The sequence below is a fragment of the Calliopsis andreniformis genome, chromosome 12 (assembly GCF_051401765.1).
Source record: "Calliopsis andreniformis isolate RMS-2024a chromosome 12, iyCalAndr_principal, whole genome shotgun sequence".
In the NCBI taxonomy this organism is placed as follows: domain Eukaryota; kingdom Metazoa; phylum Arthropoda; class Insecta; order Hymenoptera; family Andrenidae; genus Calliopsis; species Calliopsis andreniformis.
Window position 1 is genome coordinate 13,207,499 of NC_135073.1, and position 27,700 is coordinate 13,235,198.

Genomic DNA, 27,700 nt, shown 5'->3' on the forward strand with positions numbered 1-27,700 from the left:
AATGAACACAAATTCACAAAAATTGCACCAACGATATAAAAAAACCACTACCCAAAAAGGTCGCAAATTTTCTTTCCTCCCAAACAAGCCATTGCATAAAACGTCTCCACACTAAACTCAACAGCACGCTACTTATTCGTCAATGTCCCTCCAAGTTATGCCATGAATCATCGTTTACTAAACTAACCGTCAACACTGTCCACAATTACCCTCCCGTCGAATCAATCCAACTCGACCCCAAAACATACAAATCAACATACTGACCCTAAACCCAGCCAAACCTGGGACCGACAAGCACAGAGCAAAACCGAACGAAACTGGAATCGCGAAAGACAATGCCTCACCGTTCGAGCTCCTCTGAGTACTCGATCTTGTCCCTGATGGAGCTGGTCAAACTATACGCCGACTTCTTCCTGTTCCCATTGATCCTCCCGTTCTCGAGATCGAACTTGTGCTGCGGAATATTCTCCGCGCTACCGTAGTTGCTGCCCCCGTGGGCCAGTATCGATTTCCCCCGACCCTGATCGGAATTATGCTCGGAGCTGGCGCTTATGCGCCGATGATGCTCGAAGCTCGGATTATCCATGCCGAGGATCTGATCGCTAATGGAGACGCGTCTTTTCGTTAATTCCTCCGTCGATTTGTTTGTCCTGCCGCTCATATCGATCTCCATATCGAGCTGGTTGCCTGCCACCAAGGAACGACGTTTGCTGGGAAAACACGGCCCCAACACACAACGCATACACGAGGGGACGAGGCTCCAACGCTTCGATTCAGAATCCGCGAACGTACTCCGTGCTTCTCTATCAGATCCAGGTGTACCGGATTAATTATCGCGACTCGATGCTGGGGACGTTACTTTGTGTATGTTTGCATCCAGGATAACCGAGGAGCGATTAAATGGATCCAGATGCCAATACGGAGGGATACACTGCTTTGGATAATTGAAAATGTAGTAATTATCGAAGGAGCTGAAAAGGGACACTGTGCTTTTTTAGCTTCTCTTGCTTTTCCAAGTTCACGCGGTTTATTCGATCACTGAAATTCTCCTGCAGTTGAGAAATTCCTGAGTCTGAAGCTTCTTGAAAATAGAGTTCCTTTTTGGAGCACCGTGTGAGTACACCGATCCCCAGAATATTAGTCCAAGGAAATAAGTGGCAACTGTCCTGATAAACTCGCGGTTCGATAAATGGAAAACGATACGCAGGAATGAGAGTTGAGGAGCGTAACGAGCGACCCGCGGCTTTCCACGATTGACTGTCGATGGGAGTCGGCAACGGTTCACGATCACGGCTCGACAGCTGCCTGTCGATCGTTGACAGTGGAGTCGCGTGACGATGACTCCGTGAAAGTCCAAACACGATGATCCCCCGATCGTCGATCAACGATCACGCGGCTGATAGGGGCAGCCGGGGCCGATCGTTAAGAGTCGCGTGACACTTTGTTTTCCTAAGGGAATCGGCTCGCTAACACCTTGTGCCGATATCTTGACAAACGCTTGACGTCTTCGACACCTTGACCCGCTTTTGCAGCGGCGATCCTATCCACCGACGCAGAGAGCTTTATTCGCCTCGTTAGCGTGAGATTCAAGGTTGACGCTGCTGGTTCTAGCAGGCTTCCCTTTGTTAAATATTAGCTGTCTTTTCTTCTGCACCGAACACGATCCCCAAGAGACAGACAGTGGGGCTATCGATAACACGGTGATGATCGATGACGCGCTACCTAGCTGTCTCCTCGACGCAGACGTTCCAGCGAACGAAACCTCGACGACAGTGGTCCGTGTTCATCTCGGGCTAGCCAGCTGGCTCCTCTGTTCCAAGAGGACTCGACTTAGAGATGCACACGGCGATTTCACCTTCATCGGCTCCCTTTCGACTGATCCTTTCGTCGCGTGTAGACGAAAGTCATCTGTCCCTGTGTGCCCCTAGGTCTCCTCGCTGGGGAAAAGTCGCCGACAGCCTGACCCGTGGGATAGGCGAGCTAACGAACGCTGTCGAACGAGCACAGTTAACTAGAGACTAAACGCTGCAAACCGTGCACCGCTCAGCTGTGTGTTTATGCGAATGGTGGGGCTGGTAAAAAGTGCTGGAACACGGACAAGGAGGGACACGGCTGTTACGCTCGCGGTAATAATTGTTACCGCGTTGCACAGGATGGGCACAGCTGGACATCTCATTGACAGTCTATTCGGGCCTAACCCACCGACCTGTCGTGCCCCTGATCGTCTACGCGGCTGTAGGTCAACGCGTTGATTTAGCAAGATCCGAGAGAATCGCGGAGGATCCAGTGGAGAATGGCCTCGGAATACCGCGGGGACCTGATGACTATGATTTTCCACGAGTCGAGGACTTCTCTTTGCTGCTCGCTGTTTTGAGTTTCTGAGCACCTTCGGCTTGTAATCGAGGACCCTCTTCTGATTTGGAGTTGCTTTGTTCTGTGAGATTTTTTTGCTTGAGTTGAATTCCTCTCTTTGATGTTGAGTTTAAGAGTGACGTAGAATAAAATTGTAGACTGTAATACTTGTCTTCTGGTTGTTACGATTTGCCTAAGTATTATTTTTCTTCTTTTTCTAATTTCATGAGAGAACTGTTTGAAGTTGAAGCTACTATTCCTTCATTCCATTTGGAGTAAAAATTGACATGGACAATATGACATAACTTGATGTGTTGATCAGTGTGAGAAACACTTCAGTTTTATAACTAGTGTGTATCGTCTGATTTATTAGTAAATTCTTGGATTTTCAAAAGATACAAGGGTTGAGGAATGTCTGAAGGTTATCTTCAGTTTGCTGCTAAGTAAATCCTTGAAACACACTTGTACGTTTATGTCTTTTCCAAGACAATGTGGCGCTTATGATGCAATAAGAGATCACTAGAAGATTGAAAAGTTAGAAAAGTTCACTGTACTTTTTTCAGATACGCAGTAACTTCAGCTTCTCAAGTTGCACACCAGATAACTTATCGCTTCTTCGATTGCGTACAATGCCTCTTAAAAACTTGACCTCGATGGAACAATCGTTATCTTTCACTATTTTGAAACTTTCACTACTCTGAAACAATCCATACAAGGATCCTCGTTTCGAAAATAAAATTAAATGTATCCCTTCGCGTAAAACAAGCTAAAAAGAATCTTCCTGTGTAAAACATTGTTTCAAAAGTAGGCCACAAATGATGTTCCTCATTCAACAAAGCAGACACTGAATTTTCGGAAATTACAGTTGAAATATTGCTCCTTTTAAAACAGACAATCCATCGATCAAGCCTCGTTCCCCCTCTACAGTCAGGACACGATCAAAATTGCCAATTAATGAAGGGAATATTGTCTTTTCACTACACGAGGCTCGGTGCAGCGAACAAGTGTGTTCGGTGATACTCGAATATAAATACGGCACGAACACTGTGTCAATCTCACGCGGTAATTAATTGTTGCTGCGCGTCGCGTAATGGCGATTCGATCTTTTCCGTGACACGTTCGTGCCAGTACTACGGGCCCAGTGTCAATACAATCGTCCGACGCCCATAACCCGAATTCATTGTCAACGTTGTGTCGTTCCTACTGGCACGATGTGTTTACATCACGCTGGGCTTCGATTCATCTGTCGAGGTTGATCAAGGCACCTGTTGTATTCTAAACGCGACACAACTGCGTTTCGCGCCAACTGTTTACTTACGTTACAGATGATTTCGTAGTTTCGTTCGTAGTTTCGTTCCTAGTTAGGGTTACCATCACTCTCGATCACTTGAACGAAACCAGCATGTCAATTTTCTGAGATCACGCCAAAATTAGGTTGAGACTTGGGACTTGCCATGACCACGATATTCATGTATTTGTTTTTCTTTTTAGGAGCTGTCTCATTTTGGAGCACTGTCTGAAAATTTTGAAAATTTTTAGCAAGGGTTTTCCAAAGTTCCATATTTTATTGGATTCCTAATACTTGGAAATTTAATTATGTCAGCTGTGTAGAATTAACATGAGCAGAAGTATAGGTATAGGTAATATTACAGAATTATAATGAATTCTGTATTAATTAATGGAAAGACCCTCGAAAAACAGAAATATAGTTAGTATTAATTAGGATAATGTTTAGCTCATTTAACTCTAAATGCATCGTTACCATCAATTTATTCGTTCATTCATAGTGTTTCATTATGCTTACTTGTATGTTTAGTTTAATATTGATGGCTGACAGTAATAATCAAATATTAATGCTCCTATTGTAGCCGTGAGTTGTATTTAGCAGCATTTAGTAGCAAATTAAACAGTTCGTCATGCTTGTAATTGATATTCGTTTCAATAGCATGTTACAATTATTGTTTATATGAATCATCGTATCCGGTAGGGAGGTTGTTGTAATTATTATATGAAATATATTATGGCGAAACAATATACTGCAATAATTATCGTTTTGACGATAACTGTTCGCATCGTAATGCTTGAATTTAGTATTTAATGTGAGCCTAGGAATTCAGAGCTATCATATGACTATATCATTACTGCAAACGTACAATTTGCAAATCTCGATAGTAATTATAGTTTCTGGCAGAAGAATCTTTGGATAACTCTGAGATTTGTAAGCTCGTGGAAAATTTTAAAATCATTTCCTAAATAATCAAGTCTAATAGAAAAAAAGTCGTAGAGCAAAAAAAAAGGCAATGAAGATATCAATTCTTTCCTAATAAAATGTCATGAATGAAGCAGAACATAGTTTCCGCGATTCCAATTAAAGTGACTTCGATAAACTTAGGGCAGCGTTTCCATTCTTAATCGCTTATCGCCCACAAAAAGCAAGATAAATGGTTCACTTTTTGGCAAACGATTCCACAAAGTCCTCGAACCGTGTCACAAGTCGTTATTACGATTCTATCGAAGATTATCGATAGGATTACCACAGACGTCGTGACAAGTCAACGATAACGTATCTACAACATGAACCATCTACTATGCCGACCAGATTAATTGCATTGATTACGACGGAATAATTATTGACACACGGAATCTTAGGCATGCTGTCGCGTGTGGATTAGTCATGGCATTCTACTCGCTTGTCATCTCCGAAACACCCAATCACTCAATTCAATCGTCGAACGTCTTTGTGAAATCAATCAATTCTTCATGTACAATTCCGTCAACATAATTGGAACAATATTGCACTTACAATTAATATGTATATTACGTGTTCTTCCTGACTCATTATATCTCGTTAAATAAAACAATAGTTCAACTAAATTTAAAAAATGGCATTATAGTTGGCAGGTCTCCAGAAACCTTTGCTGGGCTAGTTAGCAGTAACAAGCTTCTACCAAAGCTGTCCTGACAGCCAATTTTAACTTGGTTACAGTTACTAAATAACTTTAACCAAACCAATTTATTTCTGTTAACTAGCACCACGAGAGTCCTACTTTAGACTCCTGGATTCCTTCGTTCCATTCTTCGGTTAGGGAACTCTAGACGAAGATTCATTACACGCGGAGGAATCAGTAAGAAGTATTTTCGATATCCTAAGTCGTGGTTCAAGGACCTCGTAAAAGGATTGATGTTTTTCTGTCCTGTCGCGAGCAAAGGGAATCTCACGCGAACTGCTGAGGGACAGGAACAGTTTGTAATGCGATTATGAGAAAGTTCAGCACAAATTACATTCCATCGCGTCACCTGAGCTCTGCGGTTAATTGCTTGTTTCCGCGGATATTTCAGCCGAAATGATGCGGCGTAAACGGAATCGCGGCAAGAAACTCGAGAAACTGTGAACGGCCACCCATTTCGCGTAATTAATCTCCTACTTTCCGCGACGACCAGAAGACATCGCGATTAATCGATGTCCCCTTGATTACAATGCAATGAAATAGAACAGGGAGGGAAACTATTTTCTGCTGACCTTAACAGTTCGAGCGGAAGACAGAAGTTGAACAATAAAATCTAATTGTTGATGTGTTTTCAGCCATGGTAGACTACTTTTTCTTCCTTTCGTTTTTTATCAATTTCTTTGACGAAGAAAGTGTGTAGAAGGTAAGATAAGGAATAAAGTGCTCGCGTGTGAATTGTTATTGTGTTATAGGATGGTTCAAGTCGAGAAATTTTTAAGTATTAAAATAGTCGAATGCTTCAATGTTATTATATCTAAATTTTTTAATTTTTTGAGTCTTAAATCTAATTTTTAGGAATTTAAGTGTTCAAGAATTCAAAAATTCAAATATTCAAATATTCAAATATTCAAATATTCAAATATTCAAATATTCAAATATTCAAATATTCAAATATTCAAATATTCAAATATTCAAATATTCAAATATTCAAATATTCAAATATTCAAATATTCAAATATTCAAATATTCAAATATTCAAATATTCAAATATTCAAATATTCAAATATTCAAATATTCAAATATTCAAAAATTCAAACAGTCAAATATTCGAATATTCAACAATTTAAAAATTCAAGGACTCAGAAAATCACGATTTCAAGAATCTCAATTGGGAAATGGAATATTCATTTTCAATGTTTTCTGATATCCATATGAAATACTATCTTGAACTGTTTAATTAAATTAATATTCTGCCATAGTGAACATGAAATCAATTAAAAAATCCTCTACCCTACAGAAATAACAGAATGTAATAACGATACCTTTCCTGCAGAAGCCTAAAAGTTTAATTTAATAAGAGAATATAATACACGTTTCAATGAAAAACATATGTAACATAACTTTAGAAGAGAAATGATGTCTATCAATAGCCTGCAGCAAACCTCGATGGTTCCATCGAACATCCTGACCCAGGTTCACGCGATAGCCTAACTTGCGCGCGATTAGGACTCATAAACGTTACCTAAATCCCGTCTCTAATTGTTTCTAGTCGATACCATTCCACAGCTAGGTGACACGAAACGACTGGGGGAAGTGCTGAAAGTGGTTGTGGGCGGTCGCGTCTGCTCTAATCCGGTGACGCGATTCATCTTCCTGCCAGGCTGGAACGCGATGCATGTTCGCGGCTCGATTGCACGGGTATTACGGTCAGTGTTGAGAATTAATTACTCGTCTAGCGCGCGCAAGTCTCTGCCGCGAGTCACGGAAGTATTCGCGAACCGTTTGCAATTAAAACTTCATGCCCGTTTCTGCCTTCAATTTCATCCTACGCAGCTAGAAACAGATCCTAGGGTCGAATCGATCGCATTATCGCTTGGTTATCTACTGTTTTCTATGCTGCAATGTCGACTAATTCTATTAAATTGAGGGACGAAGCGATGGATCCTGTATGTAAAGTAAAAAATAGAAAATACTTTCTGATTTTCTGAATTTTTGAATTTGACAATTTCTTAGTTCCTGATTTTCTATTTTTCTGATTTTTCGATTTTCTAAAATTGAAAAAAATATAGGAAGTGGAGAGGGTCGGTTTGACTTTTAAAAGGTTCAATATCTCGATAGCGAGATGTTTATCAGATTGGCGTTCTAATTTCTGTTGTTGATACACGACAGATATAATATCGGCTCGAAGCGATTCTGAAATAACCAGGGTACATACCAAAGGAAAATTCAATGACATTGAAAAATGGTATGATAGACGCTGCAGCTATGGCGGAGGAAGATAAATTCTGTAGCGTGAGCTCATGCAGAATGAAGGAACGTGTCTTTCCTAATACCTTGAGAAGGTGCAGTAGAATAGATAGATAGAGTCGATCTATGTACGTTGTAAGTCACGTGTAACCGCCTCGGGGCTTTCGTCTGAATTAAGATGCTATTTTAGATTATGTATATAAGGGCTTATCTGGTATGGGTATCTTGGGAATCTGTAGAATTCTAAAATAGGGAAATCCCCGATCACCTTATTTTTTGCGATTTTACGTTCCCACATGCAGAGACATTTTGCTAAAATATTGTTAAAGGGAGGAAAACGTTTCTTCTGAACGAAAAGATTCCAGGAAATGCAAGGAAAGCTTATTCTTTATGGATTTATTCTTACCCTTCTTTCTCAAGGTTTCAAATTACTTTGATGATACTCCTTTTTCAGCTCAAAAGTTGTGAAATGCAACTTTTAACATCAATATGGTATCGACGTGTTTTAGAACATGTGACATGAACTTTACGGAGAAAACAGATAGAACAAATAGATAACTCGAGTCATATGACCGTAATAATCATTTTTTTATCGGTTTGATATGCTTCCCAAGATATCTTGTAGTACTACTCTTGGAATCTCGAGTAGGTCTCTTGTGTCGATTATTGTAGGTATATAAATATATTCAAGTACTATGGTGTCGAATAAATCACGTACCATCGTGCCCATATTTAAAACAATATATAAAATTAACTCGAATTATTAAAAAAATACTTGTTATATTGAATTTTTTACATGGATAAAACAAATATTTCAAACAATCATGGAAAATAAGAATTTTTCTACTTCAACTGTATTATTTCTACATTTTACAGAAATGGTTTCCCTGAAAATTTACCCTTAAATAGCGATCGAAATTTTATATTTTTAAGGTGTATTGTACACAAACGTATTGAAATTTTTTATTTCTTTGTGCTTTTGCTCCTCTTTTCAGTGTTATTTTAGACGCATACCGTTATTACACTGTGAAATGTGTTTACAATGAAAATGCATGGAAATACAAAGCTTACGAGAAAATGGACGTTATGGAGGTTCGTAGAAAATTGGAGAGCTTATTTTTAAAACCGTTTTGAATTCATATCTTTAAAAAATGAAGATTCCGTGTTAGTAAAAGCTCCCGTGTTTCCAGTTCTAATTCCAATATCGGTACTACTCTCCTATAACAGCAAAAATACCAGACACAAAGTCTGTTCTTTTTGTTATGGCAGAAAGTGTAGCTACACTCTTGCAAAATTGATACCATGTTTCATGACAGAAATGCAATAAATACACAATACCAATTCATATGTCTACTATCCAGTAAAAAAAGTAAAGAAAACTGAGTACTATCCAAATGGACTCTACTATTAAAATAAAAAATTCCAAAATTCCTCACAGTCGTTCTCCCATTTTCCCACATCCATTTCCCTCGCGTTTCTACGAAGGATCCCCTAATTCGATCTGGCCAGAGAGACACACCTCAACCCTGTACCCTTTTACCAGGCATATCTTCCCATCACTGTCAGACAGAACAAGCGTTTTTCATCGGACGAGCAGCGCGCGCACGTCGCGAGCCGCCACATCCTCCTAATCATGATTTCGCATGCACGCTCGACTCGAGCTCGCGGAAGTCGCGAATCTTCATTCTTCATTAGCCGTGAATCCCCGCTCGCCAAGCCGTATTTTCTGCCAATCGAATGATTTCAGGCGACGCCTGGCCACTACCCACAGAGACCTATTTACTATCGCGAGGAGCTCTCGAGCCGCAACCGACGCTGAAATATTCACGACGCCACTGGCTCCCAAATATTGGGTCGAAATTACTGCTCGTGGACAAGCGTCGAGCGATTTTTAATTAATCAGCCACGGGTTAAACATGCGTTTCCGCTAGGAGGCTTAACGAGTTTCCTGTGGAACGAAGAATTGCTACTAAACGCTGTTTCGACGACTGATTTAGTTAAAATGAAACTGTGAATGTAGATATATTGTATACAGTCGATTATCTGCATTGGATTTTCCTTGATCTTTGATATTTAGTTGTTAATACTTTATCATTTTTGATAGGGTTACTGGACAGAGTTACGAGACTATAAGAGGAAACTTTATTAAAGCAATTTTAGAGTTAAATTTTGGAAGCTAAGTAAAGAATTTTTGTGGGAAAGAAAGAGATTTTTATAGGTAAAGAGATTTCCAATTGATAAAACAGAAGCTGTCTGTATAGTATTAATTAGAGAGAATTTAATACAGAAATGTCTTTGAAAGAGTAAAGCCACAGAAAATTAATGAGTATTAAATATTATTAATGAGAGAAAAAGTTTGAAGCAAAATTATTTCTAGCGAACTCTTTGAAGCATTATAAATATATTTGCCACTTGTTGCACATGAGGAACACAGCTTCATGTCGTGTTACGAGGCAAGAGAATTCTTGAACGAGGAAAATCAATTATATCTCCTATATTTAAATAATATTAAATGGACTACTTTTTTATATAAGAATGAACTTATACAATAATAAGATATACTGTACTGGGATTTCGAGAAAATTGGCTCTGAAAATCGAGTGCCCGTGCACTCGCTTTGGCTCGACTTGTCTGACCACGGACTAGTAGACTCTACTCGTGCTTCTATTCACAGTAGACACGGCTCGATGGGCTTTGGCCACTCAACTGTATAAGCTTGCAGCAGAAGCTACTTTTTTATGCATGCTCCATCTTCATATACTTGATAATTCGTATGTGATTCGACGTTCCTGATTGAATGAACATGGGTCATGCATAAAAAGAAGCATTCTTTAGTTTGTGTTTGCGGTTGAGAGATCACAGACCGTAGTGCATCCTGATCCAGTCGAGATACACTGGTTAGTAGTCAGATAAACGAAATTTACTAAACAACACACGTACTTCTATAAAAATACAAAGCTACTTTCCTCTGAAATGAAATCTCCTCTAAAAAAATTAATCTAAAATTCTGTACTATTCTTTCACAAGGAATCGTTCTATTTTTACTTACTAATACGTATTGTATAATCTACAAGAAATATTTGTCAATTATTTTACTACTTTAAAGCGTAATTCTCCCAGTAAATACATATGTAACAAAATGTAACAAAAATATAATAAAATCTGTTACCAATCCCTGCATATGCCCATTTCTCCATTCATAAAAATAATTTCTGTGGCAAATATTTCCTACTTTATCTCTCACACTTTTAGTAATGATGTCTAACTCAGCTACTAAAGTCACTTTAAATACGAAGAGCAAAGAAATCCACAAAACCTTTACACGCAAAATTGCCCACTCCTTCCTGGATATCTCCGTAGCTCCTCCCTACGAATCACCCCAATTTTCGCATTTCCCCATTCATCTTCGCCACCACCGAACTACCCCACCGAAAACTACCAAAGAAATACGTTCCCCAGCAAAGAAATATCGCTTCTTCAAACACCTATTCTCTTCCACGAATTCTATCACCAACTTCCTCTCTGCCCTGCAGCCTCGCAACACCCCGAGTAGCCCGCCCCCGACGAAGCAAAAAAAGAAGGGAGAAAAAACAGACGCAAAGTAGACCAGAAAGAAGACGCTGAACTAATGGTTCCCAGGGAACATCTCTCAGAAAGATCTCCAAGAAGTGGGGCCACTTTCCTTTGGTGTGTTCCGCGAGTTCAAACGCGAGTCGGCCTCGTTCGAATGCGCGCGGTTGCCTCGGGTCGAGGAACGTGAGCTGGAAAGTTCTGAAATTCGCCGCGGCCGCGAAAGAGCCGAGCCCTGGCGAGATCTCGCCCGCTCATCGGCTTCCTCCTCGTGCTCTGGAGAGCTCGCGGGCACGCGAACTTCCGTCCTTCATCGAGCATTCCGCGGCGGCCGCAGTCACGCGAGAATCGTCTGCACACGCGGCGGAACGGATGATCACGGAGACAAGGGGGACGTGGAGGGGATGCAGAGAGAGGGAGAGAGAGAGAGAGAGGGAGGGAGGGGAGACGAGGTCGAAGATGGGATTGGAATTGCAAATGTCCCTCTCCCACGTTTCTCTGGTCTGTCTCTCCGACCCATCTTTCCGCCTCTCGTCCGGCCGCGAGCGGCTGACCCTTGCGCGCACACGCGGCCGCGTGCACTGGGTCGCGTAAACGCTCCGATAATCGCGGACGGGATGATTGATAAGATATACTGGGGCATGGAGATTGGAATAACGTTGCGGAGGATGAAGGATGAGACTGTTGGGCGTGGAAAAGACGGAGGCTTGGGTGATTATGGTGATGTGGCATTTGTTGGGTGTAACAGAAATTTTGAGTGGTTAGAAAGATGGGAGTATTTGCGGGGGTGATAGAAAGAGTTCAGGAATTTGAATGTTTGAACGTATAAGTAGCTGAGTATCTGGGTATATAAGTATCTAAATATCTGAATATCTGAGTATCTAAATATCTGAACATTTGAGTATCTAAGTATCTGAACATTTGAGTATCTAAGTATCTGAACATTTGAATATTTGAATATTTGAATATTTGAATATTTGAATATTTGAATATTTGAATATTTGAATATTTGAATATTTGAATATTTGAATATTTGAATATTTGAATATTTGAATATTTGAATATTTGAATATTTGAATATTTGAATATTTGAATATTTGAATATTTGAATATTTGAATATTTGAATATTTGAATATTTGAATATTTGAATATTTGAATATTTGAATAGATATTTAAATACATCAAAATCTTCAGAATTAAACTCTTAAAATTTCTCGAATTAAAATTACACAAACTAAAACTTATCAGGCAGACATAGATTCATCAATGTAATCATTTTGCTGAAGTAGATGATACAGTTAGATGGAAAACATCCACTCAATAAAAACGCAGATTCTTTTTATTGCCGTGGAATTATACAACTACAAGAGGGATCGATCGATTAATGATCGAAATGATCGATAAGTCAATACATACATATATACGACAGAGCTAAAACGATTAGAGTGACATACTAACCGTACAATTAGGCGAAGTACTCCCTATCAGAAACACAACGACAATTTAATCAATCACATGCAGTCACATGTCCCCATGATTAATCAGATCCTATTTAGAAAATAGAAAGCGTTACGCGAACTTCTCCCACGCTGTACCCCACATACACTTCTGCTCCAAAGTTCATAGAAATATTAACAGGAAATTATTCGATTTGATTTTAAAAGTATGAACACTAGAAGATTCAAAGACTAGCAAATTTTTATATTTCAAAATCTGAAAGTTCAAAAATTCAAATATTTGAAGGTTCAAAAATCTGAATATTTGAGTGCCTGAATATTCCAAATTTTGCATCTTTGAATATTTGAATATTATAAAAAATGACGGTCAGAAATCTTTCGTGCAAGTGAAACAAAAATAAAGATAGCGTATTATATGGTGTTGTCACCCGCAACTATAACACAGGACGAAAATCATAACTATAACCGTGCACTCTTGTGCTAGTTAAATATACTTTGCAAGTTCAAGTGTTCTTGCTCAATCCTTAAAATAAATTCCTGTAGAATATAAATGGCGTTGTGACGGAAGAGACGTAGAAGAAGTTTCCCCATAAGTATGCCGCGTAAACTTGATTTGTAGATCACATTCGTTATTCCGTACGAGGTAAAGCGTGCGTTTAAAGCTTATTTTCGAGGGATACGCTATCTGCAGTGAAGCTGGAATATATTTCAGGGAGGCGGTTATCGTGCTCTCCTGCCCCCTATAGCAACATTCTCTGACTTAGCCAGTCGCCTGTCCTCCTTCTCAAAGAAGATCGAACGAGCTACCCCAGGAATAAAATCGAGAAAGTCTCGTCACGTGCGAGGACTTAGAGCAGAAGCCAGTTAAATTGAAATAATTCGTCGGACCTTCTGGAATCTCGCATTCAAGAGTTACGTGGCGGAGATTATCTCCGTGGATGAAAATGTTCGGAGAAATAAATCTTGATGGATTAGGATGTTTTGAAAAATCCGACAGCCTAACCGAATCGCGCGTGATTTATGCGAGAACCTCACTGCCTGAATCCTTGATGCACACCTTTTGAAACAGCATTCTTCTGGGGAGAAAAGATGTCAGGATCGCGAGGAATGGTGACTGGGTCATTCTGAAGGACGTGAATTTTTTAATCTGCTTTTAATCTAGACGTTTTAAGATGACACTGGAAGAACGTCTTTCAACCTCGTTTTGACCCGCTACGACCCTCTCCAACTCCCAACAATCCATTTGGATTTACCTCAACCCATTTGGAAATGCTTCAACTGACTCGTACGAGATTTAAATGACTCGGACATCGTAAGCTAAAGGTTAAACGTCTTGATTTATTCTAAACAGATGACTTGATGGCTTCTCCTATGGAGGATGCAGATCAATGACTTGTTTTCAGAGATAGAAGTTCCTGTAGAGGTCTTCCATTTTAAGCTCAGTGCTATATTCAGCATATTTTCATATTATTTTGAGAAAATGAGTTGCACTTGTAATCTGTTCCTTAAACTTTTAGTAAGATTGTAACTATTAGACTATAAACTCAAAGGTTGATTTGAGAAACGTGTCTCTGGAATGTTAGTAGCTCGGTTTATGAACATTTTAATTTGTTATATATAATTTAATGGACTTGCTATTTGCAGAAATTTAGCTTGCAATTAGAGAAATACAACTTCGCGCAATTGCCAATATTTGTAGGTGTAACAGAGGGGTATAGGAGGACCTAGACAAGCAATCACTGAAACACAAATAATGAATCTGAAGCGACTTGGAACTTCTCCAAACTATTGAAATAGATTTGTGTAATATAAGCAGCAGACAAGATGATCAAGGACGAAATATTCTACGATTATTACTTTTGTAACAGGTTCAGCAACAGAGTTGAAAAGCTGATGACTTTGCTAATAAGTTTTAACGGTGAGCAACTCATCTGTGAGACTGAAATTGCAACGGAACAGTAGCCTCAAGAAAAACTGATCAACTAAAGACTTTTCTTTGACTCTACGTCTAGTAGCTTGACGTTCTTCGATAAAAATCGAAAAAGTTACATATGTACATACATAACTTAAGTAATTACTTTCTGCATTAAAAACCTATCTTGAAACCCTTGAATAATAGTCCTCTTCTTACGTATTGCATTAATAAATTCGCAATATTAACCATATTAACTCAATATACCATTCCAGGATCAAAATACCACAATCTTGATCTCCCGACTCCAAGGCAAAATAAAACACCTACTTAACGCAAATCACATATCTTAATTTACCCTTCCTAAATCACACTCGCAAAAGGAAAAGTTCCTTCTGCAAGCACTCGAGACCTGGATTAAGCCATAAAATGAAATTCCTCGAAAATACAGCAGCATTCCCTCCGCGAGCGCGGAGATAAAAATAACTATCAACACGTCCTCCATTTCGAAAGGAGAGCTTCCTCCACGATCTCGCAACTGTTACAGAGCACTCTGAACATGAAAACCACCCCCCGTGGACCACGAAATCATCTCGCCCATAAACGACAGTATCCAACGCGAAGGAAGACGTTCTCGAGGGTACGCGACGATCGTCTCAGCCAAGGACGAGGGTGGTCTGCGCTAGGCAGATTTCGCCAGCCGAAAACGCGAAGGACAGGGGTGTCCCCGGGCGCGGACAGAAAGGGTGCGGAGAGCAAGGTGGCGAGAAGGTGGGCGGTCGGCGCAGTTGCAGCTGGTGCGCCTCGAATTAGCTTAAAAGCCCTGGGGGCAACGAGCGCCGCGACGCGCGGAGAAAAGCGCTGCTCGGCTCTCGTATATCACGCGGAGATAAAGGGCTGCCAGACGACGACGGAAAGTATAGTGGCCTCGGCGACAACCTTCGCCGAGGCGGCACACCGCGCGCTATAATCATTCAGTTGGACCAGCAAGACGGACATTCAGCCTGAGAAATGTCACGGGGTCGTCGAGGTCCAGCTAGGTGCGGCTAGCTCATCGCGCTCGCGAGATGGACCCTTCTCACGGAGGCGATGGCGCCAAGTGTTCTTGGGAAACTGGATAGCCTGTTTGGAAATTGCCTCGAGGGGATGTGATACGCAAGAGTGGGGTTAAAAATAGATTTTTGGGTCCTTGGCTTGTTTGAGTCTCCTCTTTTTGGGGTGAGATACTTTCTGTTTCTTTAAGATGGATTTGTACTACATACGTGTTGTATAATAGGACTGCAGAGAATTTGAACTTTTCTGTACTTTTGAGAGAGCTTTTCGCTAAAGTAATTTTAAGATATAAGGAGGCTAGCAAAGAGTTCATAAAACGTAACTACAGTAACAAAACAAGCTCCAAGAAATATCAAGGGTATCATCGTACCAGGATCACGATTTTTTAAGCAGCTCAACCTTTAAGAGATACACCTTTCAATTAGCTCGTAAGCTCTCATTCGCGTTCTCGCTTGTTCGAAACTTTCTTAACGTCTTCCCAGCCTTAAGCACGCGAACTTATTCTTATCTTTACGCGACTTCCCCGTTACAGTGTCGTTTCCTTCGAGGAGGAAAGCTACGATCCTTCGCATCGTGCACACACCTGGAGGTTCGCGTAAAACCGGAGAGAAATTTTTACGAAATTCTCCGCAAGGGCACCAGCGTGCCGTACTTTACGATTTTCGAAATTCAACGACCGACATTTTTCGTTGTTACCACTTCGCCAAGGGGTGTAGGGCCGTGGGTGGTTTGCAGCGAGAGGGTGGCTTCCGCGTTCGTCAGATCCAGACCTCTTCGCTCGTAAATTCCTTCGTTATTAGAGAAGTTATTATTTATCGCAAAGAACTTCTCCCGCGTTTCGTCTGCCGTCGAGCTGCGCACGTTTACTCAAGAGTTTTCGATAAAGTAATCTTTAATGCTGCTCGCACGATAATTCACGAACCTCGCGGGAAAATTTGCGCTTCCGGTTTGCTCGACTATGTATGAACGAGACTGTAATTTGCAGGGCATTATTTAAAACGCAGCCACTGAGGGATCAGGTACGATAAATTCCTGTGAAACTGCGAACTCAAGGTGATAAATAAGATGGCGATGGAGTAAATAATTTCGAGGGAATTTGTACCAATTGTGATTGTATACATATAGTCAAAATTCGTGTTAGTTAATATGGTAGCTATAGAAACTGCAAGGCTTGAAAATATTACTGTTTATGTATGTGTTATTTTTGGATGACTTTTTTATTATAAGAATTTTGTCCTGCTCCATTTCAGAAAATGTACAAGATGTCTCAATTTTGGTTATGTGATATTACATGTAAAAGCAAGTAGAAAATGCCGTGTACATGTCAGACTAAAAATATTCCTCTAATAAGCTAAGGAAAAGATGAGAAATAGATGAAATAATATATTCTGATGATGAAAGAATAAATTTCTCTGATTAAGAGAATCTTTTCCTCCCTGAAAACTTCGAGTTCTAAAAGTGTATTCAAAGATTGGCACCTAATATGAAATACACTGTAAACCTAGCAACAATTTCATTCTTCACGGATTTGGTTAGTATCAAATGTGAATGAAATTCCAATAGTGGGAATTCATTGACATAGACGACACTGTACATTTCCTCCTGCATTAGGCGGAACTAATTACACATTTTCATTTTCACCCTCGCGATTAAATTAAACAGGGTCTACGATAGTCCTCGATCTCTTTCTAGTTTCTCTGTCTCCTGAATAATCGCAAAGCGCAACAGCTGCAACTCGAGGCGTCTAACAGTGGCTCCCCAAAGGTACAAAGCTACAAGGTTCTCGAAAATCGTCGCAATGAATATCGCTTGGAATTAATTAAAACGGTGATGAAGAGAATGGCGCGAGCAAAATAATTTCAAACCCTTTGATACAGGTTCGCCCACACGCTAACTGCAGCAAAATGCAAACATACTGTTTCGTAAGAGTATGACATTTTCGTAGAGCTGACTAGACGCAGATGAAAAAAAAATGAAAGAATTTGAAATTCTAAAGGAAAATTTAATTAACGCGCGCCCGAGCGTAGAAGATGAGCCGCTTAACGTTGAACCTTTTATCTCTTAAATTCTGGCAAACGAGCGTGAAACGGGCACGGCCATGTCCACGATGGAGCTCGCATGAAAAATTTTTCTGCTTTAACACGATAAAACAATTGAGAAATAATCCACTGGGTAATTGTTTTCTATTTTCACTTAAAGAACTGGTGAACTATATTTTCACACTTTCGTGCCATCGAAGTGCGTTCATTTAACACTAAAAGCTACACAGTCTCCGAGTACCAAAAGGGAAATAAATTTTCCAGAATATTAATCCCAAGAACAGCCACACAGATACAGAGTCAGCCACCAATAAAATTTGTCTCCTTTTTAACAACCTTCTCGTCCCTCTCGTCGCCACTTTATTCCCCATTAAAGAAACCTCAATCTCCGCTAAATGAACGAGAAAAAAAAACGCATAAACTTTCAAAGCAACCTGATAACACAACGACGAAGGAGCTCGGAATAAGAACACAGGGAACAAGCCACGTTGGTATCATCGTCGTCGTTAATCTCTGTTCGACGTTCCCGCGGAACGAGTCGAGCGATTTAACGAGCGAAACAGTTACACCGCATAGCTGCGGCCCACCAATAATCACGACAGAGAATTATTCCTCATCGCGACCGTTCTGTCGCGGACTTCCGCTAACGACTACTACCAATTATTAGCTCTCATTATCGTGGCTACGAAAATTGCCCCGGCGGGGACTGTTTTTCACCGCGGCCGAATCCGAACAACACGGAGCCGCTGTTCAGCACACCTCCTTTCGCGGTAATAACCTATATTTTTCTCGCGATAATGCGACGAAAAAATATGCTGGGCGATATGTTTGTCGAAACGACGAGAGCCGAGCAAACAGGGGCTCGCGAGCGCAAAAAGGACAATGGGTAAGACATTACGAAACAGAAAGAATGTTGATATCAATTTGGGCTGTTTTTGCGAGGTCGGGCTGGTTGTTAAGATTGGGGGAAAAATTCGTGTACACGTATGTGGGATAATGATCAATTATGCGACACTGCGTTGGAGATAGAACTGACCCAGAACGCTTGTGGAATGGCAACCGCTGTTGGAATCAGCTGATCAAGTAGTACAGTAGATTTTGTATAGACACATTTTGTAGAGAGTTTGCTGGCCTCGAGTAGTGTCAAGATGAAATTGAAGAAATTAGAATTTTTTTAATCGTGGTACATGATGAAATGAATTAGTTTGATTTGATTTTGAAATATTACGTGTGGGAGATTGAATTTTATATTTAGAATTGTGGGAAAATGTCTCGTATTGTGTGGGTGGGTAACGTCTACTGAATCTCACATAAATACTCGCTGCAATCTTTGGCTTTGCAGTGGAAATTAACGAGCGAATGAAAAACCGTGAAAATCAGAAAAACTATCGGGAATTCTTGACAAAACTGATCTCAAATCACGAGATTTTCTGGATCAAACTAAACGCAACCCTTACAGTTTGAGCTTCTAATTCTGAAATAAGAACTAATAGATCACGAGTAAGTCACGTGCTGGATGCTTATTGTTTCAGAATATGCAATTCTATGCGACGTTGTTTGAAGAAGTGATTTTAAGCCTGAAGAACGTCAATGTGAACAGGATGCATCGTTCTGTTTTTGTAACATAAAAAGATGATAATGAGCGAGAAGAAAATGAGCACGAAAATGGGATACGGATAATTAGAAAATTGCTTTGGAATTTTAATAAGCATTGCGTAACGCGTTGATGCGATTAGGCGTTCCAAGGTTGGATTCGTGAAAGCATTGAGCTGTGCTTCGTCTTTTTATTGCAACTGTGATTGTGCTACAAATACTTTTTTATGTTCATTCACTTGCACAAAATAATTAGCTAAGTATTAAAAATAGCTGCATTATCCAGAATTCTTAGTAATGTTTACGTAAACTTTAGACAGAAAAATAGTAAAAGGTAACCTAATTTATTTCAAAATAATCTTGTACTATTCTTGAAAAAAGTATTCCAGTATCCGATACACAAAGAAATTCTGCCTTTCTAAAAAATTAGTGACTAGCTATGTGTTATAACAATTTACTCAGACACTGAAGCTAGATATTTTTCAAGCAAATAGCAAACTTAGTGTGGGGATTCTGTATATCGCAAAAATATGAGTGTTGTAAAATCTTTTTACAAAAACCTGAAATATATCAAAGGAAAAACTTTTCGTAAAAATACACTCTCCCACATGTAAACATTAAAGAAGCTTCTCAAACGAAAAGCAGAAAGTATTATACGTAGTTCCTAGCTGCGTTGAAACACGGATTACAGGAATACCTACTGAAAAAAACAAGAAGCTAGTGAATTAGAGATCTCTACAATGTTTCCAAGCAGAAACAGTAAATTTGCAGGAAAAAACGTGGCATCTAAAACACGAGCTCTGTTTGGTAATATTTTATAGCATTAGTGGCATTTTAGAGGATATCCATTTATCGCGTCCCATGCGTCTCCTGTTCTGAATAGAGGATAACATGCACAAATAAATAAGCAGTATAAACATGAACTTTTCTTAAATATGCTTCCACTTAAGCGGGCATGCAGAAATGCGAAAACGCGTGGCGCAGTTAACGAATTCCTCATTAAACGAGAAACGCGTTTATTAACCTCTTAAGCGAGAAATTATGCGAGGCGAGAAACTCTTGCATACTTTTCCCCACTCGCCTATTCACTTTTCCATTGTTGTGTCTTTCTTCTCCCTTTCTTTCTTTATCACTAAAGAACCAATTACTTCGAGAATAGGGATGCACAATTTGCAATCCCCCACAATTACGACATATTTTATTTTATCGCATTATACGTTCACTTTCTTTCATTAAAATAAGAATATAGCAATCCGCTTTGAATTACATTTTTAAAAGCAGAGATATTCAGGAACCTACTAATGCTCTGTGTAACAATAATTAGATTCTAATTGGAGGTGGAATTTCGTGTGAAATTATTTTGCAAAATTATTCATTTTCCTATTCATGTATAATGTTAATTTGGCCAAGTGTTCCAATTACACTTGTCATTCTTACAATTAAGTTTCATATTACCCTTGCTCTCGCAGCTTTTTCATAAAATATTATCACTTAACGCAAGGAACATTTGCCAAGGGAAAAATAGCGAGTTTCCGAGTCAAACGCTAACCAGACTTCCGGAAAATATTCCATTAAGCGTACGGTTCCAGCCTGGCGACTTCCAGCATTTATTTCAGACTTATTCCAGGGGTGCAGATGCCACCTGGGATAATAATTTCCTCGATGTTGGATAGAACGATACGGAGCCACGCATCGTCGAGGCATGTGCTCCGATCGCAGCGACTGGAAAATGTTCACGGGTCAATTATCACGCGTACCAGCTAGCATTTCAGGCTACCTCTACGAATTCCGGTGAACGATAATTGAAACGCTTTCAGGCTGGTTCACTCCCCTTAGTTTCAATGATTTTTCGATTCTTTCAAATCTACGTTTTGTTTTTTCTTTCAGAACTGTACTGGCACGTGGAAAAATCATAGGGATGATTCTGAAAAGTAATACAAATTTCTGGAGTATAAAAAGTGGAAGTACACAGTGCCCCCATTTGAATGTCCTAGTTTTTGTGAAATATCACTTGCCTTTCATTGGAAAAGAGAACGCGAGAAAAAGAAACTGAATTCTAAATTTTGTTTCATTTAGAGTGCAAGCTTCCACTCTTGGAGATTCGATTAATTTTATGAAAATATAATCATCTCTACTTGCGAGAGGCAAGTGAGGATATATATTCAGATGAAAATTACTTCAAAACACTTTACTAAATAAAGAAATAAAAAAAGAACATATTTGAATTCAAAGAAGATTGCTCTAATTAAATTTATTACTTTCTAAAAATGAAGCCATCGAAATTTCCAATCTACTTGTTCTTTAAGGTCATCTCAAGGTCACCCTAAAATCGCTTCAACTTTGCTAATGACGAGATCCTCATCTGATTTCAACACCATGGAAGATTGGAAAAGAGTAAACACAAGCTGCGATCATTTAGTTAATCACTTCACACTTCCTTCGCATTGTTGACATCACATGACAGTAATATTCTTTATTATCGTGATGCTGGAAACGTTCCGCGTCAGTGGATCGAAAGGCCAATTATCGTTCGCTAATTTTCAGGGTTTAAACGACGTGCTTCCTGTGATACCGAACAGAGATGTTCCTGACGAAGAGAATCTCGGTTACATTCGCCTCGACGTTATCCCTACCTTCTCCGTCGTCAATGCGTGTCTCGAGTTCTCTCCTTCCTGCGAGTTACGTTGAAACCACGATAATGACGGCTAATTGACACTGACGGAGTCTGCCTGCCAACGAAGCCGAGATCGTACGAAATCTCTGACTCGAATAAATCGTTCTTCTCTTAGGCCTGGATTTATTCATATCATCTTTTTGAGAAATATACTACAGTGATTGTTGAAAATGTGTACACCCAATTTGTGACACTTAATATAAACAAAATACAATTTTTGGGTCTTGATTTAGAGTCTTTCTATACAGTATGAATTTAAGATTGTTTCAATTCGAGGTAGTATTTCTTTTATTAATAGTTAAATTAAAAACTGTGACAGTCAAATGACAAATGAGACAGGTTAATTTGAGGGAAAACTCTGATCGTTTTATTATATCATTAGAATGGAAATTCTTGGTGCAATTTATTGTAGAGAGACTGATAATTTATCAGACTGATAGCAGAAGGGAGATTACATTACTGAATAAATATTAAAGTTGAGCAAATCACTACGTTCAAGTCTGCATATAATAGATGTTAATCTATTCGGTCGATGAAAATTCATGGTAACCCAACTTACTGAGAATACACCTCAAACACGACCACCCCCGCAAGAACTATTATAAATTAGCCTTCGGATGCAAAAAATTGATAAACCTTTCAAAGCTTCCTTCAGGTTCGCTAGTCTCACCGTGACTGAACTTTCCACCGGTATGAAAATGCAAATACAGCTCCATTAATTTTAATTTTCAGATAATCTTCCACGCACTTTCATTGAGATTTACGTCCCTCGAGAAGGTGAGACCAAACTGAATAATTACTCAAGAAAACATGCCAGTTACACGTCCGATTTTCGACGAGCAAAATTTCTACAAAACGACTTCAAGTACTTTTTATGCGACCTATGATAAAAAGATATTAGTTACTCTGAGGAGTCTCTGGAAATTGAATGTTTTACCCATTCGATATCAAATGTAATTATACCTCGAAAAAATGTAGGTACAGAAGATCTCAATATTCACAATTTTTCATTTGCAAAGTGATTTCATAATTTTACCCAGAGCCTCAGAGATATGTCTAAAGATGCGAAAATCCATTAAGTTAAAGCCACCATGTTTGTATTTCCTCTTCTCGCCATGGCATCGAGAGCCTACTTGTAAACGTGATTCCAATATTATGGGATGCGAACCGCAATATATATGCGGAACATCGAATTGTATGACATCATCCGCGTCGCTGACGTTGCACCTGATAACGTGTTTGAATTAAAGTGCAACACATCATTCGCGACCGCCCGCACCATGATTATAAACTTCAAATAGGGTCAGAGATAAATCATTGATTCGCCGAGGTTCCTGTATTAAAGCCGAGACTCCGACGTGCGCACACATCCACGCTATATTTGCGAACGATAATGGCTCGACGAGTTATTTCGTTTATCCTTTAAATTTATTTACCATATATTTTCGTACACGCCAATTGAATCCCAGCTATCTGTTATTCATTATTCCCCACCCGTAAGTGAAATATGCATTTTAAAGCGATTCGAATATATTTCAAGATCGTTGCCTTCGTTATTCTTTTTAAATTGTTTCGCGTGACGTTTATGGGCAATGAAAAATCAGAGCAAAGTTTATAATTCAAGTTGGTAAAATAACATTTTGTGTCTACTATTTTCTTTTTATTATATCTATTCTACTTTAGAATACTTTAGATCTTGAAATTATCGTACAGAAGAATTTTTTCGATCGATGTGGAATGCAGTAGCATCCTTTTAAAGGTGGCACCGATTCGGAGCACGTAGTAAAATTTAACTTTTTGAAAAGTGAGGAAAAGCCTTCTCCTTATTTTTAATAAACTTCTAGAATATTCAGAGACTAAAATTGCATATTTATGAGCACTAAAGCGTCAGTCTGGTGTGATTAATATACATACTGCGCTTACGAAGATTATATCTGCTTTAAACTCTACATATTACGATAGTCACTTTGGCAATAAAAGTATCATACGCTCTACAATTTAAAAAATATGAAAAGCTGAAATGTAATGGAAGGGCCAGAGAAATGAATTACTCACCCTGAAGTTTATTTAAAGCGTTTTAAACGATCTTTCTTTTGCATTAAACATCCAGTTTGTTAAAAGGTAGAAATTAGGTATTAAACTGTAAAAAAGAACTTGAATTCTTGAACACCTGAACCCCTTAACACCTGAACCCCTTAACACCTGAACCCCTTAACACCTGAACCTCTTAACACCTGAACCTCTTAACACCTGAACCTCTTAACACCTGAACCTCTTAACACCTGAACCTCTTAACACCTGATCGTCTTAACACCTGATCGTCTTAACACCTGATCGTCTTAACACCTGATCGTCTTAACACCTGATCGACTTAACACCTGATCGTCTTAACACCTGATCGTCTTAACACCTGATCGTCTTAACACCCACACCCCTTAACTTCTTAACACCTGAATCCCTTAACACCTAGATTCTTGAATGTCAGATAATCGAAAACAGAAAAATTACTTTGTGTAAAACTTGTAACTACCTAAAGCTAAGTACACTTGAACTTATTTTCTATTCTCATGGAAATTAAGTTCACCTAAAATCTGAGCCCAATAAATGGTAGAAAATAGATATCGTAATCCTTATTTATCAAAGACAGTGTCAAAGTCCCCATCATCAATTACCACAGGAACGCTGTGGCAAGCAGTTCTAGCAAAAATATTCCCTGCACAGTTTTTATCAGAGAAGTTTGATACTGGAGTGTGAAATTTCCTTCAGGGGAGAAAGCAATGCGGCAAGAAAAGAGCGTTTACGGTTTTATGCGGCTTCCCGCGCTGCAAGATTTACGGATCGAGATTCTCATTTAAATATTCTTCAGGATGTCTTTCAACGCTCAAACTGTGCAGTGAATGGAAGCTTCGAAATCCCTTCCCGTTTATTCAACCGAACAGCAATTTTCTGTCGCGGGCTATCCAACACATTGCCCCTTTCCACTGTCACTGACAAAATGCGGTTATAGCAGAAATACAAGTCATTGCTTGAAATAACATTTCAATCAACCGAGGCCAGCGAAATGCTGGGTTGCAGATATAACGAATTTAACGCAATCAAAACCGTGATATTTCATATTGGCTGACCCTCGTGTCTATCCACCCTGTTTGACATGTTTTACTGGACACATTGGCTTTCTCTGATAGCGCCTTGACGAGGACTACACTCGCGGGACTGTTTTTTCACAGTTTTCTATTTTCCTCGTACATATTAAGATCTTAATCCCCGTTGTATTTTAGACACTGACACAGAGGAGAACAATCTTTTTTATATTTGATTTTGGGTACCAGAAAATTCCAATTTGACACTTATTTATGATCACATTAATTTTAAGGTAATTTATCAGACTTCGAGTACACTATATATTAGCTCAACTACTTAGCTGTATTTTTAGCTTTATCTCTGCCTCTCACCTACAGACCTCTATCTTTTATATAAATACACTAGACTGCTAACTCCTCATGTGTAGTTACAGAACGAATGTACCTAGAAAGTATGCACTAAACTGACAAGTATATAAATATCTACACATACATAGTATCTATTACATACACGTTACTATAAACATCTCAAATTTTCAGAGCTTTTTTTACTCCTCTCGCTAAGTACTATAAATCCTTAAGTCTGGAAGCACTTTTTTTTAACATCCTGTATAGAAGTCTATGCAATTACCACGCTAATATCGATCACGAACTCCAAGGTCTGGTACCTCCTCTAAAAAGACACTCAAAAACCACGGCACATCGAGCCACTCTCGGAACTTGGCAATGAAGTCCGCTGAAACTCGCCAGGGCGGCAAACTACCAGACTACCACCAGAGGCTGATCGGCCAATTAAACTTTCCAGTTCCCCTCGCGAATTACATTTCGCTGTGTTTGTGCTACGCGGAACGCGTGTCCGGTGAACTTTGAAGAACACAAATTTCCGTTATCCGTGTAACGACGGAAAGAACGCGCAAGAAAGTCCGCTGCCAAAGTAAAAGAACGGTTAAAGTGGGAGCATCGCGAAAGAAACTTCGACCCTCGCGAAGAAAAATTCAAGGGAGCTGTTCGAGACGAAGGCAGAGACTCGATTCCCTTCGCTAACGATACACGGAATACCCCTGCGCTTGAAAACGAAAAACATTAGGACGATGGGAGTGGCAGTTCCGAAATCTTCTCAGAAAGAATGTCGCTGGATCTCTAGGTGGAGAGTCTCAACGACGTCACTTTGCAACGAGCGAAGAAAATTCATTCGCGAGCTAACCGCGGGGACCTCGTATCTCTGGGCGTAATTAAAGCGATGTGTTTATGAGTTCTGAGGGGACCTGAAAATTCCAGAGACTGAAACTTTGGGGAATGTGAAAGGCGTGAAATTTTGTCTACATAAAAATGTCGAAGTTCGAATAAAAAATAACGAATCTTCATTTGTTATTCATTGAAGAAAGATAATTGAGGTCGACAAAATTTTCAAATAATAAATAGAGAAATTATCTTTCGCTGGAATCGTTATTTAAATACTTTTTTATATCAGTAGTGCCCACCTCTGGCAGAGGCCTCTACGAAAGTATGTGAATAGAAAATTGCGTATGTGAGAGCTTCAGGGTGCCTATGCTGAAAGCCTCGTGGGAAATGGTTTAAGGGAATCCACAAACGAGCTCATTTTATATGGAGAACTGCCGAACTTTGGGAACCAGTTTCTCTTGAGGCTCTAAAAGCGATTTCAATTGAATTTTAGCTGAATACTCTACTAATAGTGTTAAATAGATTGAAAAGATATTTTCTAACCGATTGAAAGAAGCTTACACGCTGATTGATAAATTTCAAAAACTGAATTACATAAAATTCAAAACAATTAACACAAGGCTCCATTTTTTAGAACAGAAATAGAGAAATTCTAATATCAGTTAAAATAGCACGTAACAATGCACTTAAATTAATTTCATTCTCCTATGTCTTTAACTCGCCTCATTTCTCATCGTACGAGAAACGTGGAAAGGCTCGTAGAAAAACCTAATACCATAACGATTCCATATGCCAAATAACTTTTCTCATTGGAATGTCAACGACGTCTAGCAAATTGGAACGTTTTTCCGAGCGAGCTGTTCCGCATCCATCGACTCGAAACTCCCGACACATGTTTAGAGAAACACGGGGGATTTGTATTCGATATCGTCAGTTCCTCCGTCACTCGAGCGTCAGTGAAATTTTTGCATTCGGCCAGAGGGAGTTCCAGCAACAAGTACGACAGAAAAACGCGACATTTACAATGGATAAATAGTCAATACCTCGTGATGCCAATGCATGGGACGTTTCTAACTCGCCAGTAGCGAAAAGAAGAAAAAGAGAAAAAGGAAAGAATTCAATATTGTCCTGGAACAGTTATAGAAATATATTATATCCTGAAACATCCCCCTAGTAGCGTTATATGGATTTACCAGCGTCCCTTGATCCCTAAAAAGGGATAGCAGGATCCTCCCATCTTAATACGACATTCGATTTTCGCATACGAAGGGACACAGTAGTCTCTTCTAATCAATGAAGTATCTTGCAGGGTATAGTGGCTTCCAAAAGTTTCTGACTCTACTTTTCTTAGCTTCATATGGTTAAAAAAGGTACGAAATTATTTTTTAATGACAGAGAAAGATAAAATAGAATTCATAGAGTATTAATATCTTTTGATGTAGCTTGTAATGTAATAATAATAACATACAGTAAATTAGACCAATGTATGGATTACTATAGTTTCTTAAATGGGGTGCTTGAGAATATTGACGATTTTTTAAAAATCAAATATTTGTTTGTATATATCTAGGAAAACTAAAAAAATATATCTA

General features: G+C 39.2%; 1 protein-coding gene across 2 annotated transcripts in view; it reads right to left on the reverse strand.

Moving 5' to 3' along the window:
• The window catches only part of Nha1 (Na[+]/H[+] hydrogen antiporter 1), a 103,971-nt gene that overhangs the window by 70,679 nt on the left and 5,592 nt on the right, over positions 1 to 27,700 (reverse strand). The window contains exon 1 of one of the 2 annotated variants that reach the window (XM_076388790.1): positions 345 to 922. The exons of the other annotated variant lie outside the window; for it this stretch is intronic. Within the exon in view, the coding sequence (XP_076244905.1) occupies positions 345 to 742 (398 nt within the window). The 5' untranslated portion in view covers positions 743 to 922. Of the gene's footprint in view, positions 1 to 344; positions 923 to 27,700 lie in introns of those variants that run through there. 2 annotated transcript variants of the gene reach the window in all.